Consider the following 24539-nt stretch of genomic DNA (forward strand, 5'->3'; position numbering starts at 1 on the left):
CCATTTGTCACCTGCTGTTGAGGATTTTCTTCAGTGGCATTTCCAATGGCAGCAAAGCCTGCCGGGGCGTTTAGGCCAGAGTGATGGTGCTGTGTTCTCTGTACCACACTTACTGCTGCCAAAGCTTCCTCCAGATGTCAAAGGACCTTCCTCATGAGGACTCTTGTAGAACTGTATTCCTGGTTGAGGGACTTGGTAATGTGGTTAACCCTAACCCTGACCTCCTCCTCCTAACCTGGATAACCACAAGGATACTGGCCCCACAGCCCGCAAGATACACAATACACAGACTGCAACTTGAAGACTCCGCTTCACATTGCCCTGGACCTTGGTCGATTTCCCTTACCCCCTCCCTCCTCCCCTTCTCTGATCTTCCATCTGCTTTTCTCTTTTAATATGGTTCATGTCGGGAAGTGGGAAATGGTATGGGGACTAACTTGTGCCGGCCCGTGCCTTGCCCTGGTCTCCCACCCACCATTTGGCGTTGGCCGAATAGGGGGAGACCTCGAGTAGTTATCTACTTCACCTAACCCTGACCCAATAGAGTGGTGGCTGCTGTGACGGTCCATAGTGACTGTTATTCAGGCAGCTATACAACTCCAACCTCCCTTTTCTATCTTTTCCTTATAAGACCTATCCTTTCTTATTACTTGGGGTTACACAATGTCTTTCATTTAATTTTATTGTATTTAATTTAGTTTAATTTAATTAATTTAATAATATTTTATTGTTTTGAGTTCAGTCTACTTTTTTTTTTCTTTCTTTCTTTTCTTTTTTTTTCATATTTACATATTTTACAGAGTGGCCCTCCTAAGGCGCTGTAGCAGAGCAAAGATCGTCTGTAGTAAAGATGACTAGTCACGTGGCCGCGAGGGACTCTGAGCCCCTCGCTTGATTTCGGTTGACGTACGCGCGTACGATACGTTGACCGGATCGCGAAACGTAGTCGGAGTGAGACGTCCTTCCGCCTCTCGTCACGTCTTTTCCCTGAGACAAACCCACAACAACAACACGACGGCACAAGAAGTGGACGGTTATCTGCGGAGCTCCAACACACGTTTAACACAACGAAGCTCTTTGTCGTCGTGTCCCGTAACGTCAAGGTAACTCACAGCGACATTTAACAACGATACATGCTGAGTTAAAAGCTGGAAATGACAGACAATATCTTTGTGTGAAGCTAGCAGCTAAGTTTGACTGTGGACAGCAGATGTTAGCGTGTGAATAGAGGAAAGCTGCGGCGCTAACCTCAGCCTGTGTTTGTCAGCGTCATTAGTAACGCGTTTACTGTCAGATTCAGATAGCTTATTGTACTGAAGCTCTCCGTGTTGTATCACAGCTTCATTAAACCACAGTGTGTTGAAAGAGAATATGAAAGCACTGTCATGTCATGGACGTGTAGAAAGAGGCTGCAGTCTGAACACAAACTGTGTAATACGTGGAGCCAGAGCCCCCCTGGTTTTTACCTACTGAAACACTAGGTCCTACATCTCCCACAATGCATCTCTCAACTTTTGACCCTAAATGTAAAGTTTGACTAAGTGGCCTTCACAATCACAACATTTTTAATTGAAGTTTTTCTGGCTTAAGTTAACTGAGTTATCAGTTTAAAATCTGCTAGAACAATGGAAAACCAAACATGTTGTTCCACAGCTGCTCCTTATTTTTCTTTTGGGGAGTTTTTCCTTGGAGTTTGTCTGATATCATTTCCTTAGAACAGACTCACTCCATGACGCAGGGGAATTCCTCCAGCTGCCTGACAGCTTTCACTTTTTCTTTCCTCCTCCCCCGTCCTGCTGTTTTTCAGAGACGATGGCGGAGCAGAACACCGAGGCCAAGCTGAAGAACCTGCTGAAGCAGAACAAGATCCAGCTGTGGAACCCTCCGTACACCGACGACAACAAGCAGCCGGGGCAGCAGCACATGGAGGTCAGCTCACACACTCTGTATATACACACACCGCACCTTTGTAAACTACACTATCATCATCACTGTAATTCAAAAAAATAAATATGATATCAATCAAACCATGACACAGCACCGAAATATAATACTATAAACAAAAAACGATTGAATTTTAATCTTGCGGCTGTAATTCCGGAGATCATCTTACTCTGAATCTTAAACCGATGTCATTCAGGAGCTGGCCGAGTGCTACGCCCCCCTGCTGGGTCTGCCTGTGTCTGAGGTGGGGGGCACTCTGGAGTCCATCAGAGTCCAGGCAGTGAAGAGAGGAGAAGGAAACAAGATGTACAAAGAGACCAATGTAGCAACGCTGGAGCTGCTCCTGCCCAAAGAGTGCAGGAAGGTGGGCCTCACCATCATCATCATCATCATCATCATCATCATCATCATCATCATCATCATCATCATCATTATCATCATCATCCTCTGTGAGCTTCAAATTGTCATTGTTCTGTTTCCTGTTTGTTTCAGGATCCAAAGTCAAAGAAGGTCCACCTGGAGACGAGGCTGGACGTGTTGGTTCAGGAGGTGGTGAACAGGTATACACACACACACACACACACACACACACACACATGTACCTGTATTCACCTAAAGCTGGGGACACATTATGCAATTTTTTGCCTGATTTTACCCACGATTCACAGTCAGGTCTAGTCGGCATTAGTTGGGGACAGTCGGCATGGCGAGTTGGCGCAGGATCTGTGGAATCAGCAGTGTTTTTCAACCTTGGGGTCGGGACCCCATGTGGGGTCGCCTGAAATTCAAATGGGGTCACCTGAAATGTCTAGTAAAATTTTTTTTTTAAATATTTCTTAAACTAATTATTATTCTTTTTAAAATTATGATTAAAAAGACTACACATAATCTTAAACAACTGCATCTATACTTTCACTTTCTCGAATATAAATCGTGTTCAAATTAAATGCAGCATATAAAAATATCTGAGCTGGTACATCTTGATTGACGGGGTCGCCAGAAATTTGTGATGTCAAAACGGGGTCACGAGCCAAAAAAGGTTGGGAACCACTGGGGCACAGACTCAAATCTGCAAGTGTGTGAGGAGAACAGACGCCGCCCGACTTTTCTTTTTTTTTTTTTTGCTATGGTTGTTGCAGCAATTCAATTTAAATTTTTTTGAGCCGATTCTTGACGCAGTCGGGTAGTGTGTACTGGTTACCGACCCAACCGCAAACACAACCAATAAATGAAATAAATGAAATAGAGTCTGAACTCAACGTCGACTCCTTCAGAACTTGATCCAGACCTGTTTTTTCTTTTTAATGGATTCTCACAGCAGATAGCTGCAGCGAGCCGTATGTCGTCCATGTTTGTTTACACTTTGTAAAATGTGTTAATATGGTTGCCTAGGAATAGTGTTCACAGGGGGAAGTCACAATTTCTGTAACTTAACCAAAGATAAACCGCATATGGAAATCACTACACATTACACTCAAACTGTCACTCCCATGAGAGTTCTTTGTGAGAGTTTGCTGCGTTCAGGTGCCTTCAGTTGGTTTGATAAATCCTGATCCCTCATCTGGCGCAGTCGTTAAATGTGTGATCCCCAGTCGTCATAAAAATCTGCTGAAGCCAGTTGGTTAGTGTCTTTTCTAGTCCCCAGCTTATCAGTTTTTAGACAGAATGTGTTGATTCTTCTTCCAGACACAGGATGGTTGAGTGTGTGTTCCTCTGTTGTAGGATTGGAGAGGACCACGGCCTCAAATACATCAAACTGATCCTGAATGGGAAAACACTGTGTGTAGGTGAGTAGGTCAGCTGATCCATTGTACAGCGATCTGATCATCATCAGTCTTGTTTCATCTCTTTAGTTAGAAAAGTCCTAATGTTTGATGTTCTACTGTTTATGTTTTATCATCTCCAGTCAGATTCCATAATTTACTTAGTTGATTAATTCTTCATGTTTTAATGAAGCAGAAACTTCATCAACTGTGAGGATTTGCATTTTTTCTCTTGGTTGTCTCATAATGTACTGTAGATCTTGGCTTTGGAGCAGATCTGACCTTTGCGTGTGTTGGTCCCTGCAGACCAGCGCCTGGACGAGCAGGGCGTGAAGAACAACAATAAGGTGATGGTGCTGAAGGTGAGCGACGCCGAGCTGAAGCAACAGATGAGTCAGGAGGAGCAGAGGAAGAAGGAGCAGGACCAGAGTCTGCAGAGGACTCAGAAAGGCTTCCAGATCCTGTCAGAGAGAGGTGTGTGTGTGACATGTCTGCACACCCCGATGTTTGTAGAAAAACCTCCTAGAGTCAGGAATACCACATTTAATTTACCTGACAGGTTAACATTTACACACATAACCAGGATTGCAGTACTGGGGTTAACATATAGTCTCACAGTCTGTCTGTGCTGCTGCTTGTCAGACGGCAGTGAGGACCCAGACACCACGCCTTTCCTGGAGATCGCTGACCAGAAGGGAAACCCCCTGAAGATCCCTCACAAGGAGAGGAAGGTAGAAAGCAGTACAACAGTGATGAGATCATTAGTCCATTTAGTGTTTATTCACTGATGATGACAGCACAGTTCATCAAGTTGTTGTTTTAAAGCCTAATGTTAAGTTCTGTCTGTGACAACATCCATAATGTGTGTGTGTGTGTGTGTCAGGCTCTGATCCTAGCCATGGGTTTCCATGAGAAAGGTCGTTCTCTGATGAAGAGGAAGCAGTACGACAACGCTCTGTGTCACCTGCTGCAAGCAGACCAGCAGTTCAGGTACAGTCAGCTGACATAACAATCAGTCATAATCAACACATCAACTCTGAGGACAACATGTTCACTTGCTGTCTAATATATCCCATCCACTAACAGGTGATGATGAAGTGTTATTCACCTCACCAGTCATTATGTTAGGCCTGATCGGTGTATGTGGTCATAGAGGAGTTATATAGTCTGTGTTACCTTTATTTGAACTTAATAGAATTGTAGTACTTTTTATGAAGGCATGTGTTTCTATGGTTCAGCTTAAAGGTATAGTTCAACAGTTTGGCAAATTCACCTATTGCCATTATCCCTATAGCCATAGGAGCAGGTTAATTACCTTTAATTGTCGGAGCAAGCTGTTTTTAGATCGGCGGGACAGAGACGCAAGCTGCTCACGAAACAGTACTTTCGCCTTTCCCTCAAAATTCATCAAATGCACAATCCAACAACGTCCAAAATGCTGTCTTGAAGAAGTTATGACCTGCACATTCGCTACGTTATGAAATAATAACGTATATATGAAGCAATACTCTGAACTACTTGCGTTTTTGAAATCACTCCGCCCAGCAGCCGTGTCTGGAATGTAGTTCTGGCTACACATTTGCCTTGAAAACAATTGTCCCGTAATGTTCCATTATTATCTCATAGTGTGGTGAATGTGCAGGTCACAACTTGTCCACCAGAGCGTTTTGGAGTTGTTGGATTGTGGATTTGATGAGTTTGATGAGGGAAAGGTGAAAGTACCATGCGTCTCATTTACGTTAGCTGAGGAGCTTGCGTCTCTGCCCCGCCGATCTAAAAACAGCTTGCACTGAATTAAAGGTAATTAACCTACTGCTAAGACTATAGGGGTTATGGCAATAGACGAATTTGCCAAAATGTTGAACTATCCCTTTGAGAAATTGTGTGCACTCCCCCACATAATAGCCATAAACAGAGGGAGAGACACTCCCTACTTCAGTTTGAATTAAAACACTGTCTGTGCCACAAGTGATCAGACACAGAGAAGAAATGTTCAGCAGACACCAGGTTCTGTATGAACTCTGACTCAGATGTGTTTTTCCTGTGCAGTAAGTGCGACTCGGCTCTGCTCACCTCGGTGGACAACTACGCCGTCCTGCAGCTGGACATCGTGTGGTGCTACAGAGCCCTGGAGGCTCTGACCTGTCTGGACGACGGGAAGAGCCGCCTGCAGAGAGCCGAGAACTGTTTCCTGCAGTGTTACGGAGAACAGAGGGAGAGGCTGCTCATGATCAAGGTGAAGCAACTGTCAGACACACGGAACAGTCACACTCACTCATTCTCTATTTAATTTATTCTTCTTAAGTTTCACAGCATCGAATGTGAAGGAAACGTCAATAAAAATGGTTTATTTTTTATGGAAAAGGGGCTATCGAATCCAGATACAACAATTTGACTTGTTTCAATTGTCACTGTTTTACACCTGTGTGTCTGTGTGTGTGTGTGTGTGTGTGTTGTCAGGGTAACACAGGCAGAGAGGAGGTGCTGTTTCTGCGGCTGTATCTCCTCCAGAGTCTCCTCTCCTACCTGGAAGGAAACGACCTTCAGGCCCAGCAAAAGCTGTCCAAGGTAAAGTTCACCATCCAGCTGAACAGACTGGTTCACACCCTGCACACCCTCAGTAAAAAAAGGAAAGGAGCAGATTGTCTTCTATGCCGGTGATTCCCATCCAGGGGTACATGGAAACATTTATTAACTTATTTCCAAGATGATAAATAAGTATTCAAGACACATGCCAAGACCACACCAAACATTGATAAATGGCTCAAATGTCCAGTTACTGTTGCCAAGAGGCCAAACTTAAACACAGGCAGTTCAGTGAAAACTATACCAGCTCTAGTACTCTGAAGCTGTTTAATTAAGGTAAAATTGTAGCTTAGTTAATATGAAAATCCTGCATAGTTCCTCTTTAATAGAAAAGGGCAGGTTGATTATTATAGATTTTATTATAAAGGCAGATGAATATATTTTTTAATTTATTTATTTGAAGGCAGACAGATTCTTATTTATTTTTGTGTTTAATTTGAGTTCAAAGGAATAACAAACTCAGGAGAAATATTATTTGAAGTACAATACACTATGTGTAAAATATTATTATAATATTATATAAGAGAGAAATTAAATAATTTTCATTTCCTAATCAGTTGTATTACGCTTTATATGACCACTTTTCTCACAACACTATGTCGAGTCAGGGTTCTGATGGTGTGACAAAAACTAAAATGGTTGGGAACCACTGATCTCTGCAGTTGACCGGCTGCAGGAACAAAGACAGTTGTAGTTCAAAAACAGAATGTACATGAACAACAGCTGCAGCAAAGACTGTGATTCATTGTCAGAAAGAACTGTGGGCGTCCATGTCATAGTTTCCAAAGGTCTTTGTATCTGTCTGGCCAGACTACAACACAACTCCAGAGGTTTCAAAATAAAAGACAACTCCAGGGTTTTCAAAATAAAAGACTACCCTAGAGCTTTCAAAATAAAAGATAACTTCAGACTTTTCATATATATAGATAGATGAAACACAATCCGAGACTTTTCAAAGTAAAACAGGTCCGGCAGATTTTCTTGCAATGCTTGGAGCTCAAAAACAACAGAAGTGTGTGGATAAAAGGAGGAAACATGGGGATTTCAAAAGAAAATAGTTGTAGTGTGAACACAGGTTAAACATGCTTCAGTTCAGGATGAGGGTTTTGGGGATCTTTATTGTTTTTATGTCATGAAGGTAGACGTGTGTGTGTATGTGTGTGTTCAGGTGGAGTCTCTGTTCGGCAGCTTATGTCTGGACTCGGAGAAGATGGCTCAGCTGATGGCTCTGGGTTTCTCCGAGAGAGAAGCTCGCCTCGGACTCAGAGCCTGTCAGGGAGACCTGGAGGGGGCCGCCAACCACATCAGCACCCGCAGACAGGTAGCACCTGCACTAGGGATTGTCTGAGGACCCTGACTGAACCTAGACCTGATTCTAACCTGAACCTTAAATCCAATGTATTCTGTGCCCAGGAGCGAGAGGAGATGAAGCAGAGGGAGCGGCAGAAGAGGAGTAGGAGGATTCAAGATATCGTCGCCCTCACAGAGATCGGATTCTCCAGGAGAGACGCAGCCAGAGCTCTGCACAGCGCTGATGGAGATGTCAACAAAGCCTGTGAGGTAAGTTCAAACACAAAACACACTGGTATATGCTTTATAAACACAAAGGAGGTAGTTTACAAGTAGAGATTGATGACTATTAATATTAGTAAAGGAATAGTTCAACATTTTGGCAAATTTGCCCATTGCCATAATCCCTATAGTCATAGGAGTAGGTTCATTACCTTTAATTATTGGTGCATGTTGTTTTGAGATCTGCGGGGCAGAGATGTGAGCTGCTCAGTGAACACAATGGAGGTGAATGGTACCGGCCCCCTGACTAGGGGTGTGTCCAAAAAATTGATCCATCAATTAACTCATTGAGTGCCAACCACGTAATTTCTCATTTTTCGTTCCCATGCGTTGAGTGCCAAAAACGTAATTTCTTGTTTTTTGCTTTTTTTTTTTTAATTATGAAACTAGGCACTTTAACACACCTTTATGTGTAAATTTGGGGACTCTACGACGAGCAGAACTGAAATAGATGACGATCAAAAACTCATGACAGCTCACGATCTGGGAGTTTTTATCATAACTCAGCTTTTGCAAACGGAGTTCTGCATGTGGATGCAGCAGCTGCTCTGCTCTCACCCGCGAGGCTGCAGCAGCTCAGAGCTGAAACAGGAAGCTCTCAGCCGACAGTCCCGCCCGGTCTTCATCTGGAGCAACACCGTGTCCTCCCCAAGGTCCTCCCGCGGTAAAATGTGATGGTCTCTGGGACCGGTGTTCCCGACCATTCTGCGGCGAGAGGCTGTGACACGGCACGGTGCGTCTGTGTTATTGTTGTTTAAAACTTTGGAAAGGAGCGCGGCACTCAATGAGTTAATATCGATTTTCTATTAAAAAATTCTGTGAATCGATCTTTTCGAGTTTTCCTGTATTCCATGGGCGAATTTGCCAAAATGTTTAACTATCCCTTTAATACATCTTTATGACCTAAAACCAAAGCATCAAGTGAAGCATCCTCTGATGAGCTGCTCCACAAGCTCAGTACCCTCCAATGTCAGACGCTGTTAATGCTGTGGAGAAGTCGATGCTCTGTTTGAGTGTCACATTTGTAAATTCTAAAACATTTGTTTTTAAAAGGTGTTTTATAAATTGAGTTATTCTGATATGCTGCTGCCTGGTGTCTTTCAGATCCTCCAGAACTCAAGACAGACTGATCAGCTGACCAATAACAACACAGAGATGGCAGTGAGTCCAGACAAGGTGGATCAGGTACGACACCAGGGGCTCAGTCAAAGCTCATGTTCTGAGTGGTGTGCATTCAGGACATACAGGTGCAGCTCCATAAATGAGGATATCAGAGAAAAGTTCATTTATTTCAGTAGTTGGTGTAGGTCGGATCTTATGTATGGTCACATGACCACACTGCAGGTACCTGAACCTTAGGTTGTGATAATAATAATACATTTTATTTGTTGGTGCCGTTGTCAGCGTCTTGCGACCAAAGACGACCTGCGATTAAATTCTGACAGTGTCAGAAAACTGCTACGACCTACGTCTACTAATCAGCTGATGGACGTCTATCAGTGGCGCAGGTGACAGGGACGAGCACTGATTTTCGAGTAAATAGTCATTAAATTAAAAAACGAATATCTTGTCATCTCTGGAGAGGTGTATATTCCTTTTTACTGTCGCAGAAAGAGGAGGAACATGGACAGACTCATACAGCCATCAGAAAAGTTGTGTGTGAAACTCTGTCCAAAAAAAACAAAAAACCCATGTGCGGATGATGAGAAGCGGTCGCCTACCGGAGAATACTGACGTGTTTACGCCGGGAGAGGTGACTTCGTCCTCGTTTAGATGTGCTCTCATTACGTGACGGTACCACTGTAATGTTCTCTGGTACCAATACAGGCCGTGATTTCATTTTTAAATAACGGACAACTGGCGGTAGCCTACTGCTCCACTGGTGCCGGTGACTTGTGTCTGTGTGTGAAGAGGGAGAGAGGGAGGGAGGGAGAGAGGGAGGAAGGGGGGGGGGGAGGGGGAGCGGGCGACCTGCGATTCAGTAGAACGATCATCGTACAGTCTGCACACGTCAAACTTGACGTCGTAGCAAAGATTGTAAATTCCACGTTGCATAGTGTGTCATGCAACAGTCTTATAAGACTGCTAAAATCGCACAGTGTATAGAGGGCATAAGAGACACTGAAAATAGAGATAAAAGACATGAACCAAGATATTTCCTCCTAGAGCTGAACTGACTCTGTCTCTGTCTCTGTGTCTCTGTCTCTTTGGGTCTTTGCAGTTGATGTATTTGGGCTTTGAGAGGGAAGCGTCTGAAGAAGCTCTCAGATTGACCGGTGGAGACGTCCAGTCTGCGACAATGCTGCTGCTGGACAACCAGGGCGTCCTCTCCCCACCCTCCACCTCCACCTCCACCCCCTCCTCTACCTCTACCTCCCCCTCCTCAGAAGAGCCCAGCACCTCCTCCAACTCCACAGGTGAGACGCCTCCACACAGTGAAGCACAGTCAAAGTGTCTGCTTCCTCCACCTGCTGAAGGGCGGGGCTTTCTTCACCTTTTAAAAGGCAAACTGTAAATGAATCTTTTATCATATTGTAATGCTGACAGTATTCAGTTTAAATGACAAATTGATATTGTATTTGAAAATCATATAAAATAGGGGGGGGGGGCAAAAAGGAGAAACAGAAAGCGGCTTTATATCACATTAATACAATTATTTAATCTTTATATATGTTTTGATTTTCATTCTCAATTAATTCCTTAAAGCTCTTTCATCCAGGCTTCTTAAAATCACGCCATCATTTTCAGTTTGTCAGTGTCTGATTTACCTTTTCACTTATCTTCTGTTTTACATTGTATTACATTTTAAGTTGAAATAGATCCTGTTGATTACATCGGTCTCGTAAGATCATCTGCTTTTGAAATCGTCTCGCTCAGTTGAAGTAGGGTTTACTACAGACTAGTCAATGGTACGGTTAACCTCTTACTGTAACTTTGTGGGACAAGTTAAGACCTGTTGAGTTTAGATCCAGATTGATCAGAGAAAGAGCTTTAATCTAGAGGACTAATGGACTCTTGTTTCCTGCTGTGTTCTCAGAGGACAATGAGCTGGTGAGTGAAGTGCTGGACGACATCTCTGGTCACGAGGAGGACTATCTGGACCTGACGCTGGAGGAGGAGAGCCAGCTCATTGAGAAGATGAAGACCTTCCTGCGCCGAGCCCCCACACACACTGTGTGACACACACACACACACACAGTTCTTTGCCAGCCTTCTGTTAACCATTAACAGCAACGAAAGTGTTGTTTCCTGCAGGTCCTAAGGCAGAATGCAGCGTCACTATGACGTGCCAAAGCACAGACCAAGCTTCAAAGCACTAGACAACACCGACTGATTATCATCTTCTCAAACAGATCAGGAGTTTTATTTCAAGTTATTGAAGATTATTTCATTTGTTTTAAAGGTTCTAAAGTGTTCTGTGGCACCACAGCTGCTACCATGTTTAATTTGGATTTAATTTGAAAAGGTGTGAAGTCCTGCAGGCAGACAAGTTTCTGTTTTTACTTGTAAAAGCTTTGAATTGAAAAGCAGCACCATCGCACGATGATGCATTTGCACTTGTTCCTCTCAGACTGATCTGTCTGTTGTTTATGATTTTCCCTTTAAATGCACAGTTGTTCTTTTCTAAATTAAATCATAAGCCATATGACCATTTTTTAGACGTTTGACTCAATGATTTTGTCGATGAACCAAAGGAACCTGTTGAGCTCCTGCTTTAAATTGAAAGTTCAGGTTTGACTAATCCCAGGAGCAAACTTGTGTTTTCTGTTTGTGACACAGCAGCAGTTGGTGATCTTGTTTGAAGTGAAGTTGATTTTATTTCGATGACTTTGATGGTCGTGTTGAGATCTCAGTGGATTGTCTCATGTTGATGGAGCCAATAAAGACAAAGGTTTTGTTTGACTGTCTGTCCTGTGGTGGAGTGGCTCACTATGTCTGTTACTGATGCAGGTCAGTAACTTCTGACTCAGTGTGATTGTGATGTACACACATGAGTTTCTACCTGTTGGAGCTATTTAATCCATCCTATACCGCTTATCCATGCAGGGCAGTAGGGGGGCTGGAGCCAATCCCAGCTGGCCTAGGGGGAGTGCAGGGTCATCCAGGAGGACAGGTGACCAGTCTATCACAGGGCCACACATAGAGACACACAACACACACTTACATTCACACAGCACGGGTAATTTAGAGTCTCCAATCAATGTAGTGCGCATGTTGGGAGGAGGTAACTGAGCTATTTAATACTAGTTTATATCAAGTATCAATCTCTGAGGCTGGAAAATGAAGCCAATACTGAGGTGTTGAAACCTGATCTGTGCTGGGGGATTTACTGGTGTATCATTGAACTAAACAATCGTTTCCATTTTCCTTTTCTCTGAGCCAAAGCCACGTGTAGCAGGTGGCAGGCCATGGACCAAACAGGCAAATTTATTTGTATTATATTGTGTAATTCATACACCAGGACATCCATAGTGCTTACATTAAAAGGGAAAAGAAAGAAATAAGGCCGTAAAAGACAATAATAGCAATTAGAATTATACACATTTTTAAATATTAAAATCAAAAATGGAAAAATACATTTAAAAGAAATAAAAAAAGACAGTTAAAGACAATATTAGAGTGATTAACATAATTAAAACTACATATTGAATTTAGCTAAAAGCTGTAGCAAAAACATTTTCAACCCTGACTTAATGAATTGATAGTTTGCACAGACCTGTGAGAGCTGATCGTTTCATTCAAACTTAAAGACATATTGTTTTGTATTTATAATTGTCAGAAGTGCTTTAAGTATTTGAGGCAACTTCTGTAAGTTTGTGATGTCACAACAAAACAATCTTTGCTGTGAGACATTAGCCCCGCCCACCTTGACTGTCTATATATCTATATATCTGTCTGTCTCTTATTGAGGCTATATTTTTATTGGACCACTGAGCCAATCAAAAGAGAGACTCGGGAAAAAAGTGCGCGTGTGTGTCTTTAAATGCTGCCCTGCCCCCCCGGTGTGAGTGTGTACATGAGGCGGATGGTGGCCGGTGTGTGTGTGTCTCTTCATCATGGCGGCCTGTCAGACTCAGGACTCCTCTCTCTACCTGGGCTTGGACTTCAGCACCCAGCAGGTAACACCAGAACCTTCACCTGTCCGTCCTCTACCTGTGCACGTTGGATTCCGTGACGTGGTTGACGTCAAAGCAGCGCGCGCGCACACACGGCACAGCGGTGACGACGTAATAACGCGCAGTGGCGGAAGAAGTGCTACCACATCTATGTGGAGTGGTTCTGGTTCTGGTTCTGAGTCCAAACCGGTCCAGACCACGTCCTCGGGACCTGTCAGGAAGTCAGGACACAGCTGAAACATGGTGCCGTGTATTTCCTCGTGCTCCGTCTCCGAAGCGGAGACACACTCCGTTAGTTAGTGGTCAAAGTGTGCAACACACTGACCCCGAGTCAGTCTAAAGTCTGCTACGTTACTTTAGATCAGCAGCGGCAGCAGCACGGTGATAAACATCTGCGGAAATATTATAAGATAAGATAATCCTTTATTTGTCCCACAATGGGGGAAATTGACATGGTTGCAGCAGCAGACAACAGATAATATTATAATATAATCTAGGCTATGTAAATGTGAATTAAAAAAACAAACAAACACTTGGATCAGACTGGTTTCTCTGGTTTCAAGCAAAAGGTAAAACCAGTGAAAAGAGAAAAGTCTTAAGCAGCTGAGCAGAAGACAACCTAAAGAAAAATCATCTCAAATCAACATCTGGGGAGTTTAATAAAGTCTTGAAGTCCAGAGTGGAGCATGCACATCCAAACATAATTTGACAGTATGACAATATAGTTTGAGAAAAGGATGGATGTCTGCACACTGTGGAAGCTCCTGGTATAGACTTATTTAAAGAATCAACAGGTAGGACAACGTTTCAGCACAAAGGTCTGGAATCTGATGATAAAGTGATTTGATAAAGGGACAGTTCACGTTTCTGAAGTAGATTCTGATGGAGCCGAGTCGACCATGAGGAAGAACGATGATGTACCCACTTCTTCTTCAGGAGCCTGAGGTGGTCAGATTGAACCAACGTTGTTTAAGAGGACAACCTTGTTGGCTGCAGGTGCAAACTGTTTCCTAAACGCTGTGTAAAAAACCTCAGCTGAATGTGATGATTTGCATTTGACAACTACACTGAATCAAAAATAGCACAGAGACACATCATACAAATGTTGTAACTGAGAAATGGGGTGTAGTGGTTTGCACACTCACCTCCCTGGGTTTGATTCCCAGTTTGCTTTCACAGTTCATAAACATGCACAGTAGGTTAATCCTCTGTAGTGTGTGTGCACTGTTTGTGTCCGTAGACTGGTGACAATGGATGGATTTAAACATGCAAAACCCATAAAACATGTACATTTAAAGATGGCTTGACTTGTGAGCAAAGTTTCATGAGTTCTAGGGTTAGCTTTTGTGTAGCCTTTAAAAAGGGCAGTTATGGAAGTGGAAGAAAATAATAAGTAACACTGATGTCACCCAGTGGTGCTTGTGCCCTTTAAAACAAACAGACATCACCAAAGGCTGAGACAAAGAAAGTTTGAAGTTTATGTTTATTGTCATTGTTGCATAAGCATATACAACGGAATTTCATTCAGCAGTCTCTCTCCTGTAGCAGCAAAACATTTATTTTTTTTGTAATATATTTTATTGATTTCACAAAAACAAACCATACAGCACAGATACAGCCAAACTGCACAACAAAAATACACTAATTCACATACATGAATTGCACATCATACAACATACAAAAATGTACATGGGGACTATTGAGAAAAGGAAAAGAGGGAGAAAATAGAAGTATTCTATGACTTATTGATGAAGGCAAATTTGAATAATTATTTGTTCTGAAGCTGAAGGTGTTGGCGACTGATGGAGACCTGAACCTGGTCTACCGGGACAATGTGCACTTTGACTCGGAGCTACCAGAGTTCAGGTAACACAGCCTCTCAGTCATTTATTATTATTATTAATCTAATACGGAACATTGATTGTCAGATTCTTGAAATGTGACACAAGCAGCAGCTGACAGATGTCAGTCAGAGATTCTAGAGGACTCTAGTGGTGGTTTCATTTTGTTAAGATTGTCCAAGCGGTTCAGGTTTTACGTTGAAAGTGAGCAGCGGCTCAGTTTGTTGTGTTGTGTGCAGGACTCAGGGAGGAGTTCACCTCCACGCTGACAGACTGGCTGTCACCTCTCCTGTGCTGATGTGGGTCAAGGTGAGACACACACACACACACACACACACACACACACACAGTCATGATGATGAAGGTGTTTTCTGTCCACTCTGTTCACTCTGTAACTCTTCAGTTTAAGTATTAACTCACCGTGGAGGACCATAGCTGACCTTTGACCTCTGACTAGTCATACTCTGAGTCCACACAGGCTGTTGATCCAGAATGAGGCAGAAGATCTGACTGAGCTAAAATGTTTAAAGGGATAGTTCAATATTTTGGCAAATTGGCCCATTGCCATAATCCCTATAGTCATAGCAGTAGGTTCGTTAGCTTTAATTGTCGGTGCAAACTATTTTAGAACGGTGGAGACTCTCTACGGAGTCTAATAGGATTTCTTGGTTTCCCTCATCAAACTCATCAAATACACAATCCAACAACTCCAAAACGCTCTGGTGGACAAGTTGTGAGCTGCACATTCACCACGCTATGAGATAATAACACAACATTACCAGACAGAGTTGTTTTAGAGGGAAATTCATGCAAAACAGCTGATGTGCGTTGCCTTCAGGGACAGTTTTTCAGCAAGCAGACTTTGTATTTACCTCTAAAACAACTCTGTCTCGTAACGTTCCAAACCAAGAAATCCCTTTTAGCCTCCGTAGCGTAGCTCTTAGCAGCTCGCTGCTCGGCTTGGCCGTTCTAAAAATAGCTTGCACTGACAACTAAAGGTAACGAATACTGCTATGACTATAGGGATTATGGCAATGGGCCAATTTGCCAAAATGTTGAACTATCCCTTTAACAGAGGCTCAGCCACTGTCTCACCTGTAGGAACCCTGTTTTTGGATTTCCTGATGTGTCTCCAGCTGCTCCTCAGGGTGGTTTGGGTTAAACAAACTCTGACTCTGAGCTGAACCCTGAGACTGAAACTCTGTGGTTCAGATCCAGAGCAGCTGATCTGTGTCACTGTGCACATGTGTACGAGGAAAATGAAAAGTCATCAACAGATTCAACAATCCAAAGTCTGGGATCCGGAGCCTGGGATTAAGAAAGTCTGAGTTACTGCTAAACTTGCTTTCTGGACCAGACCCATGGTTGTCTTTTGTGTGTGTCCTCAGGCTCTGGACCTGCTATTGGACAAGATGAAGAAGGCGGGCTTTGACTTCTCCCAAGTCAGAGCGCTGTCAGGCAGTGGCCAGGTGAGACAGCAACACTTCTCACCTGAGAAAAGAATGTAACTGCAACTACATCACTCTAATAACATGACAACGTGTTTGGTCCCAGTGTGAACATAAATATTGTGTCCTCCTAAATATGGAAGATTTCCTCTATGACCTCATCTGTCTACTAACTTTTACATGCTGCAACACTGTCTTTACTCATAGATACAGTATTTAAGATGCTGACATCAGACTCATGTTGATAAATCTGCAGTTTCTGGTCTGACAGAACAGAGAAAACCATGTTTTAGAGGAGGCAGGTCTACACACGTTCAGCTGAAACAAATAAAGTTCTGACCATGGAGCAAAAACCTGATACATGAACTGTTTTACTTTTCCAGCAGGACAGGGTCAATTTTATCGACAGATTACTTCAAAATGTGAAGAGAAGAGTCTGGTTGAAACATTCAGGATCTATGATCACACCGGCGTGATCAAATCACATGGCGCTCTCAAAGCGCTGTAACAAAAATATATATACTGTCATTTTACAAAATGGCAAAAGGTGGTGCAATCAACTCCAACTCAACTCAAAATTTATCCATATAGCACATTTAAAAACAATGTATGTAGCCCAAAGTGCTGCACAACATGAATATAATCCAGTGCCAGCAAATAACAATAGTAAAACAACATAAATCACCAACAGTAATTAAGACAGTAAAAACAATCACTAAAACAGGTAAAATACAAGTAACAGCTATACTAATAAGAAAGGCTCAATCCAGATTTGATGATTTTTGTGTATTTTGGGGCCCAATATGTTATAATAATAATAAGTAGGTTAAAGTGAAAAAATAATTGTCAGACCATACAGGTGAAGTTGTGCAGAAAAAAAAGATGCCAAACATGGTAAACTTTTTTTTATGTGGTATATGACGGCAAATTCAACAGTATTCAAAAATGGCCATAATAGGCTCAGACCCCTAAGGGTTAAACAGCATCTCTCAATAGAAGCTACTGTTACTGAAATGATTCATTCTCCCTCAGCAACACGGCAGTGTGTACTGGAGACGAGGAGCATCCAAGACTCTGAACCAGCTGGACTCGGACCAGAACCTGCACCAGCAGCTGCAGGTCTGTGTATCCACGGCGACATGGTACATGTGTGTGGTTATATCTGCTGGTGTGTGTTGATATGAACTGATGTTGTCTGTTAACAGGGCAGTTTCTCAGTGTGGGACAGTCCTGTGTGGATGGACTCCAGCAGCGGTCAGCAGTGTGAGGACCTGCAGGCCGCGGTGGGAGGAGCTCTGAGACTGGCTCACATCACCGGGTCCAGAGCCTACGAGGTCCCACTGTCCCCCTGTCCCCCTGTCTATCTGTCCATCTGTCCCTGCAGCTGTCTTTCTGTCATCTAACTCCTCACCAGTTCTGTCTCTGAATGCTTTTTTTCCCTGTGCATTTATTTGAAGGGATAGTCCAGTTTTTTTTTTTTTTTGTTTTTTTAAAGGGACAACAAGGAGTTTTGGAAAAGCAAAGCGTTTTCACACTACATTTATGAGCCTCCGCGCACCGTGAAATTCTTTGACCGGCGCAAGACGGACTCATGTTTTCATTCATCAAGAATTAAAGTCAGAGGTTGGAAGACGGTCACATACCGTCGTAGTTCCGACCATAAACGGCGATTCGGCGGCGTTATTCTCATGACTCGCCACGAAACCAAAAGTAAGGAAACGCTGGTCGGCTCAACCAGCATTTCCACCACAACTAATAATAACAAAATAACGATAGAGACAAAACGATATATTTATCGAAAATGGGCCCATTAACAAGTGGTAACGTAGATTCATCCACATTAACGCGAGACTATAAAATAATAATAAAATATCCTTTCAGGATCAACACGAAAACAACACATATTAGAATCCTCTATGAAATATACCATTAAAGAGGGCATCCTTTAATAGTGCATCAACCATGTTAATTATGTTGGCCCCGCCCACTGTAGCTCCATGTTCCCTGCTGCCTCTCCAACTACATCACACAACCCCAACTACTGTACTAACCCCAAAAACTACAAAAAGTCCAGATACAGCCATGCTCCATACAAACAGAAAGTTATCTTCATATCATCGTTTCCATTGACAAAACTCAATCATTTTTTGATCTTCATAATAACCTTATTATGTCCCTTTAAACTTACACATAAACACAAGACATTGATTTCTATGTATCAACCTTCAGACCAACACATCAGACACACAGTTAAAGGATGATTCTGTGTGTTCACCTGCAGCGTTTCACAGGAAACCAGATCGCCAAACTGCGACAGAAACAAGCGGACCAGTACCAGGACACTGAGGTCAGCCCCCAAAATGACTTTTGACCTCAAGCCTCAAAACTGAAGCATGTCACTTCATTTTGTCAACATATTAGTCTGAGCTGTGGAGCTCGTTTTAATCAGCTGATGTGTGTGTTGGTTTTCAGAGGATCTCATTGGTCAGTAGTTTTGCAGCCTCTCTCTTCCTTGGTGACTACGCTGCCATTGACTACAGTGATGGTACGTTAGCAACCATAGATCTGCCATCCATCCATCCATCCATCCATCCAGATGACATCTTGTCATATTTCCTTGTGCTTAAATCATTCACTTGTTTTACCCAACAAAACTCAGCAATGACATTTTTTTAAAATAAAGTTAATATAATGTTACACCAAAGAAATATTATATTTAAAAACACTTGTTTGAAATAGAAAATGAAAATCATAAGAGACTGAAGTAAATTTGTCTGATTAGCCAGAAACAGCAATTTAAAAGAATCCTGACTCATTGATTGGTTCTTCTTGGCAGAATGTGTCATGAACAGAGTCAACTACAAAGTAAAGGCCTGACACTCAGTTGGTTGATTAACTGATTGGTTGTTTGGGTGTTCAGGTTCAGGGATGAATCTGCTGGACATCAGGACCAGAACCTGGTCTGAGATCTGCCTGGAGGCCACTGCTCCACATTTGGACCAACTGCTTGGAGCTCCAGTACCCTCCTCATCTGTACTGGTAAGATTGATCTGTACTGGTCCAGACTGGTCCAGAGTGGTCTGGTTTGGCCTGTTTGTTACAGTCAGAGACACCTGTGTCTCCTTGTCCTCAGGGTCCTGTCTCCTCCTACTTTGTGCATCGATACGGGTTCTCTGACAGCTGCAGAGTGGTGGCCTTCACTGGAGACAACCCAGGTAAAAGACATGAAAAAAATATTAATATTATGCTTTATGATTATTTTGTGTGATTTATTTCCCAAGATGGGAAAAATACAGACAGAGTTTTCATGTAGTTGTGTTAAATGAACTGAGGGTGGTGCTGTTGTGCTGCAAGAGGAGGTTACCTGCTGGTCCGGTCAGTTTCACTCAACCAGTAACTCCACACATTGCACACTTGCCTTTATATTTTTGATTAAACCCACTGAAAGTAACTGCAACATACTGGGCCACTGATCTCAGACCTAAGTCTATGTTAAGTGCTATTCAAACAGTAGAGCTGCTGTACAGGAAAATGACCACTAGCAAAGACACTTGTCTCTCTTGGTGCCAGGTGGAAGACAGAGCCCAGTGTCTTTGATGCCCATGGGGACTTGATGTGGGGATGTATGGAAGTGTATTGCATTCACTTGAGTAATTTATTTTTTGGTTTGTTTTTCGGGGGTAATTATTTCTATTTTCTGACTATTTTTTTTCTGTTTTTCGTGGTAACTTTTTTCCTCCTGTTTTTCGGGGTAATTTTTTTTCTGACTTTGACTGGAGTTTGAATAAAAATCCTTAACAATGTATCTCATGGATCTAAGATGCAATAGATCCGTGATGAAGTGGAGGCTCGACTGCAGCGGTTAAACGATACTTGCAGGTGGGAGCTTCTCACGGGATTTTGAAATCTCGAAGCTAAGTCAGAAAAAAATACCCCGAAAAACATGACCATGAAAAACAGAAAATAATTAGTCAGGAAAAACAAGGGAAAAAATTAGTCAGAAAAACAGAAAAACGTATTCGAAAAAACAAACCAAAAAATAAATTATCCAGAAACACAGAAATAACCTCTAAAAACAGACCAAAAAAATTAATTACTCAGAAAAACCGGACTTTTTTTTTTTTATTCAAGTGAATGCAATACGCTTCCGTAGGGATGATCTGTAGAATGACCATAAATGTTACCTCCTTTGTTTCCTGCTCACCCCACACTGTGTTTGTTCTCATTGAAGGAACTAAAATCCATTTATTCATTTGAACAGCTGAGGTTGGCTAACTACATGTTTACAGTCATGTTTTCTAGTTCCCTCTGCAGTTCTCCTGGGAGTGCAACCTTACACATTCTCAAAACCACTGCTATCAATATATATAGTGGGGAATATACTTTACTAACTATAATATATGATGGGGGGGAAATAAGTATTTGATCCCCTGCTGATTTTGTAAGTTTGCTCCCCCACAAAGAAATGGAGGATCTAGGTTTTATGGTAAGTTTATTTTAACAGAGACAGACAGACTATCAACAAAACATCCAGAAATAATATCATCATATAAAGGTTGGAAAGTAATTTACATTTGATCAAGTTAAATAAGGGCAAAAATCAGCAGGTGATCAAATTTTCCCCACTGTCTGTATATATACATATATACATATATACATACATAGTCATATGTTTGTGATGAGTTATTGCTTTAGCATCTGAAACACAGTGTTTCTGCCCCCCTCCCTCCGTCCTCCAGCTGTTTTCTGATTCCTGCTATTCTGGCTTCACTCCTCTGTAAAACCTCTTTTTCTTATGTGACTTTAATGTCTGACATAGAGGTGGCAGAGAATCCCTGGAGGTCTGAATACCAACCTGAAAAGATCCTCTTATCTTTGAAAAGTCGACCTTTTAAACACAAAACTACTGTAATACTGAGAAGCACAAGGCTGAGAGAAAGCATCCATATATTTTCCTCCATAGATGTATAATGGGCCTGAAAGCTCAAGACGTCAATAGAGCACCAACAACTGATTCAATCCCCATAGGAAAAACTAAACACATCTACAGACAGACACAAAAACAGTTGAGGCCTCTACAGTTAATTTCCTCCTTCATGCTGACTTTATAGAATTGTCCTATAAGTCTTGATGTTCTGTATAAATAGGGTGAGGTGGGGGACTATATGTTTTCAACAAACCAGCATGCACCTAATTCTCAACTCCTTATCCTCCTCTTTGAACCTGTTGGAGGCAGAGCCAAAATGGTGATGGTGGAGCAGCTCACTCTGAGTTTTAAAAGCTCTCTTGTGTTTGAGGTTTAGTTTAGTTTTTTTATTTGCACATTATATAACCTACATAAACAATGAAAATAGTAAAATTAAACATTGTGCAGGAGAGGTAGAAGCCAAAAAAGGCTTATAAAAATACCTCCCCTATGTAAAAAACAACAACAGTGGTGGTCTTCAGAGTAAGAAGACAACACAGAAATTCACAACATAAAAAACAGAAAAGACAAAGAAAAGAAAGAAAGACAAATTAACATAGAAAAATGAAAATGATCATTTATCATAGATGCTGGCTGCCATCATCAACATTGATTTTAACTGCTAAACCTACACTCTTAAGTTCAAGGAATCCAATGGTGGTAGTTACAAAGCTACAACACTTTACCACAGTGTTTTTCAACCCTTGGGTCGGGACCCCACGTGGGGTCGCCTGGAATACAAATGGGGTCGTCTGAAATGTTTAGTAATTGATTTTTAAAAAATTACTAATAAAAATATTTTTTTAACTAATTATTATTAAATTATGATTAAAAACACCACACAATCTTAAACTGTATTCTATACTTTCACTTTCTTGGAAAAAAAAGAGTTCAAATAAAATGCAGCATAAAAATATCTGAGCTGGTCTATCTTGATTAACAGCTCGCCAGAAATTTTGCCAAAAAAGGTTAGGTACCACAATCGTTATGTATTACTTAGGAAACACATTAATTAATGTAGCCTATTAGTAAGCAGTTAATTAATGTTTACTAAAGTTAGTTAATAAATTATTAAGTAATAATAAAAGTTGAATAATCATTATGTATGCATTACTCAGCATTAATTAAAGCAGAAGTAAGCGATCCTGTGGTTTTGGCTAACTTCCTGTCAGCAGATGGAGTTAGCAGTCCCCGCCCTCGTCCCTACATCACCACATTCACGCGCATCCCTTGGCTGCACACACAGAGAGGACCGCCCCTTTATGCCGTTCTCTCTCCTCATTGGATAAAGGTTGTAGGATACAAGGAAAGTTTTCTCCTCGGCTTACAGCAGAGCAGAGTGACTGACAGACCCGTGTTTCAGACCAAACACTCTATATAAGTGATTGCTGTCGGAAGATACAACTATTTAAGTCTTATATTAACACAAATATTCCGCTTACTTCTGCTTTAACACATTAGTTTATATATTAATGCTTAATAATTAACAACTAACGTTAATTAAGGGACCCTTATTGTAAAGTGTTACTAACAATCCAATGTTATATAAAATGTTATACGTCTGCTGGAGCAAGTGTAGAGTGACAGTGTGATGAGCTGTTCCATCATCACCTGGGCCTGCAGCAGCAGCCACCAGCTGCTGAACTACTGACACACTGCAGAGCAGCTCTCACTGTGGCCAGATGAGACATGCTCACACCTGTTTTCTCTCTTTTCTCAGCATCTCTGGCAGGAATGAGGCTCCAGCAGGGAGACATCACTGTGAGTCCATCCAAACCAGTCAGCCCCATTCATCTCCTCACTGTGTTATACTTCATTACATGTTGTTATGTCTTTGTGTGTGTGTGTGTGTGTCTGTATGCAGGTGAGTCTAGGGACCAGTGACACGGTGTTTCTGTGGATCCAGCAGCCTTGTCCTGCTCTGGAGGGTCACATCTTCAGTAATCCTGTGGACTGGGAGGCGTACATGGCTCTGCTGTGGTACGACACACAACAACTTTGTCACACTCTGTCATCTTTATTTATCACCATCTAGTGACAAAGGTTTTTCAGAACACAACAGCTGCCATAGACTAAAATAGAATAAAACATTATACAATACAATAGAAAACAATACAGTTGAAAAGAACATTATACAGTAGACCTGAACCAGGATCTGTGAGTCTGAACAGAACTGTTAACCTGAGGGCTATATTAGGAGGCTCAACATAGCCAGGCTTTGTGTTCATGATCCAGCTCAACAAAACCTAAATCTCTGGTCAGAGTTAACTGTGTTGTCACGTTATCAACTTGGTTTGTTGAGTCTGGCTCTCAGCATTGGGCGTCATATGATTCTACTTCCGCTCAAAATGGAGCGATTGCGGGCTGCTGATTTCAGCCAAGAGGAGCTGGTTGTTTTAAGGGGAAGCTGTGAGCGATACAAAAAACTGAAAAAAGCAAAAAGCAACACTGCTGCTGCAAATAAAGCAAGAGATGAGGCTGGTTTTTAATTTTGTTTTTATAATATTAAAGGGACATTGTGTAACTTCTCCTGTTATCTATGCACGAAAATCGATTATTTGGTTCAAGGTCGGCTCAGGTCGAGGTGGCGTCTGTGAAAAGTCACCGTGGTAACGCAGTGAGGAGGAATGGAGCGTTACACTGATGCTGCATTCACCTGCAGTCGGGTAGACGGCCGTCGGTAACAAACCAGATGTCATTTTAGTCACAGAAGTCCAGAGAGAGCTGGTAAAACGTGGGTCAGGTAAACAATACCACATCGCCATGACAACATGTTGTCACATGTATTGTTTTGCCTCATGCTGACGGACCACTTGTTTACATAGAGGCTTGTTTATGCTGTTACGTGCAGTGGCTGTTGTCTGCCTGACGTCTGCCCAATTTCATGTGAATGCAGCATGAAAAATACGATTGAGTTGCTTGCGATATACAACCACAATCTATTTAAACAAAATAAACTAGAGCAACAATAACTGTCATTTTGAAATTGTGTTTTATACTGTTTTCATATATTTTACTGATTGCAATTATAGAATGCAAGTATGTGTGTGTTTATTGAAAGTGAGGCATGGTGTGCATATGAATATATATTGGGGTATTTTTTTTTAGATTTTCTCACTTTTCAATTTCTCACCTGTCTAATGATGTTTGTTTTGGTGAAATGTGATTAAATGTTTTCCCATACTCTAAAGGTTAAAGAGGTCAGAGGATATGGTGCATCGGGCTCCTCTCTGTGTGGAGAAGGTGGAGTTCTGGAGATTAGCCAACATATACAGTATGTGATTAGGGGTGAGACAGTGGAA

At 42.0% G+C, this 24539-nt stretch overlaps 2 protein-coding genes across 3 annotated transcripts in view; both read left to right on the forward strand.

The window, feature by feature from the left end:
* The first annotated feature begins 989 nt into the window (after nt 1–989).
* On the forward strand, nt 990–11768 carry nub1 (negative regulator of ubiquitin-like proteins 1). Of its 2 annotated transcripts, XM_085762719.1 has the most exons (15): nt 990–1103; nt 1808–1929; nt 2141–2308; nt 2437–2504; nt 3667–3731; nt 4014–4181; nt 4350–4438; nt 4591–4697; nt 5757–5943; nt 6168–6275; nt 7462–7614; nt 7707–7853; nt 8970–9050; nt 10087–10282; nt 10903–11768. In XM_085762719.1, the coding sequence occupies exons 2-15, from the start codon at nt 1813–1815 to the stop codon at nt 11043–11045; spliced, it is 1797 nt and encodes a 598-aa protein (XP_085618845.1). In that variant the 5' UTR covers nt 990–1103; nt 1808–1812; the 3' UTR covers nt 11046–11768. The 2 variants fall into 2 exon arrangements, with proteins under 2 accessions (XP_085618845.1, XP_085618847.1); XM_085762721.1 differs by lacking the exon at nt 8970–9050 and having other exon boundaries at nt 10903–11324.
* A 1108-nt stretch (nt 11769–12876) lies between these two features.
* xylb (xylulokinase homolog (H. influenzae)) overlaps nt 12877–24539 on the forward strand; it is a 72390-nt gene continuing 60727 nt past the window's right edge. Inside the window, exons 1-12 of the mRNA XM_085763172.1 lie at nt 12877–12985; nt 14766–14848; nt 15063–15132; nt 16212–16292; nt 17304–17390; nt 17477–17605; nt 18553–18618; nt 18744–18816; nt 19192–19310; nt 19405–19486; nt 22958–22998; nt 23102–23217. Coding sequence (XP_085619298.1) covers nt 12923–12985; nt 14766–14848; nt 15063–15132; nt 16212–16292; nt 17304–17390; nt 17477–17605; nt 18553–18618; nt 18744–18816; nt 19192–19310; nt 19405–19486; nt 22958–22998; nt 23102–23217 — 1010 coding nt within the window. The 5' untranslated portion in view covers nt 12877–12922. The remainder of the gene's footprint in view (nt 12986–14765; nt 14849–15062; nt 15133–16211; nt 16293–17303; nt 17391–17476; nt 17606–18552; nt 18619–18743; nt 18817–19191; nt 19311–19404; nt 19487–22957; nt 22999–23101; nt 23218–24539) is intronic.

This window comes from Trachurus japonicus, chromosome 20 (genome assembly GCF_045865225.1).
Source record: "Trachurus japonicus isolate A0001 chromosome 20, Traja_1.0".
NCBI lineage: Eukaryota > Metazoa > Chordata > Actinopteri > Carangiformes > Carangidae > Trachurus > Trachurus japonicus.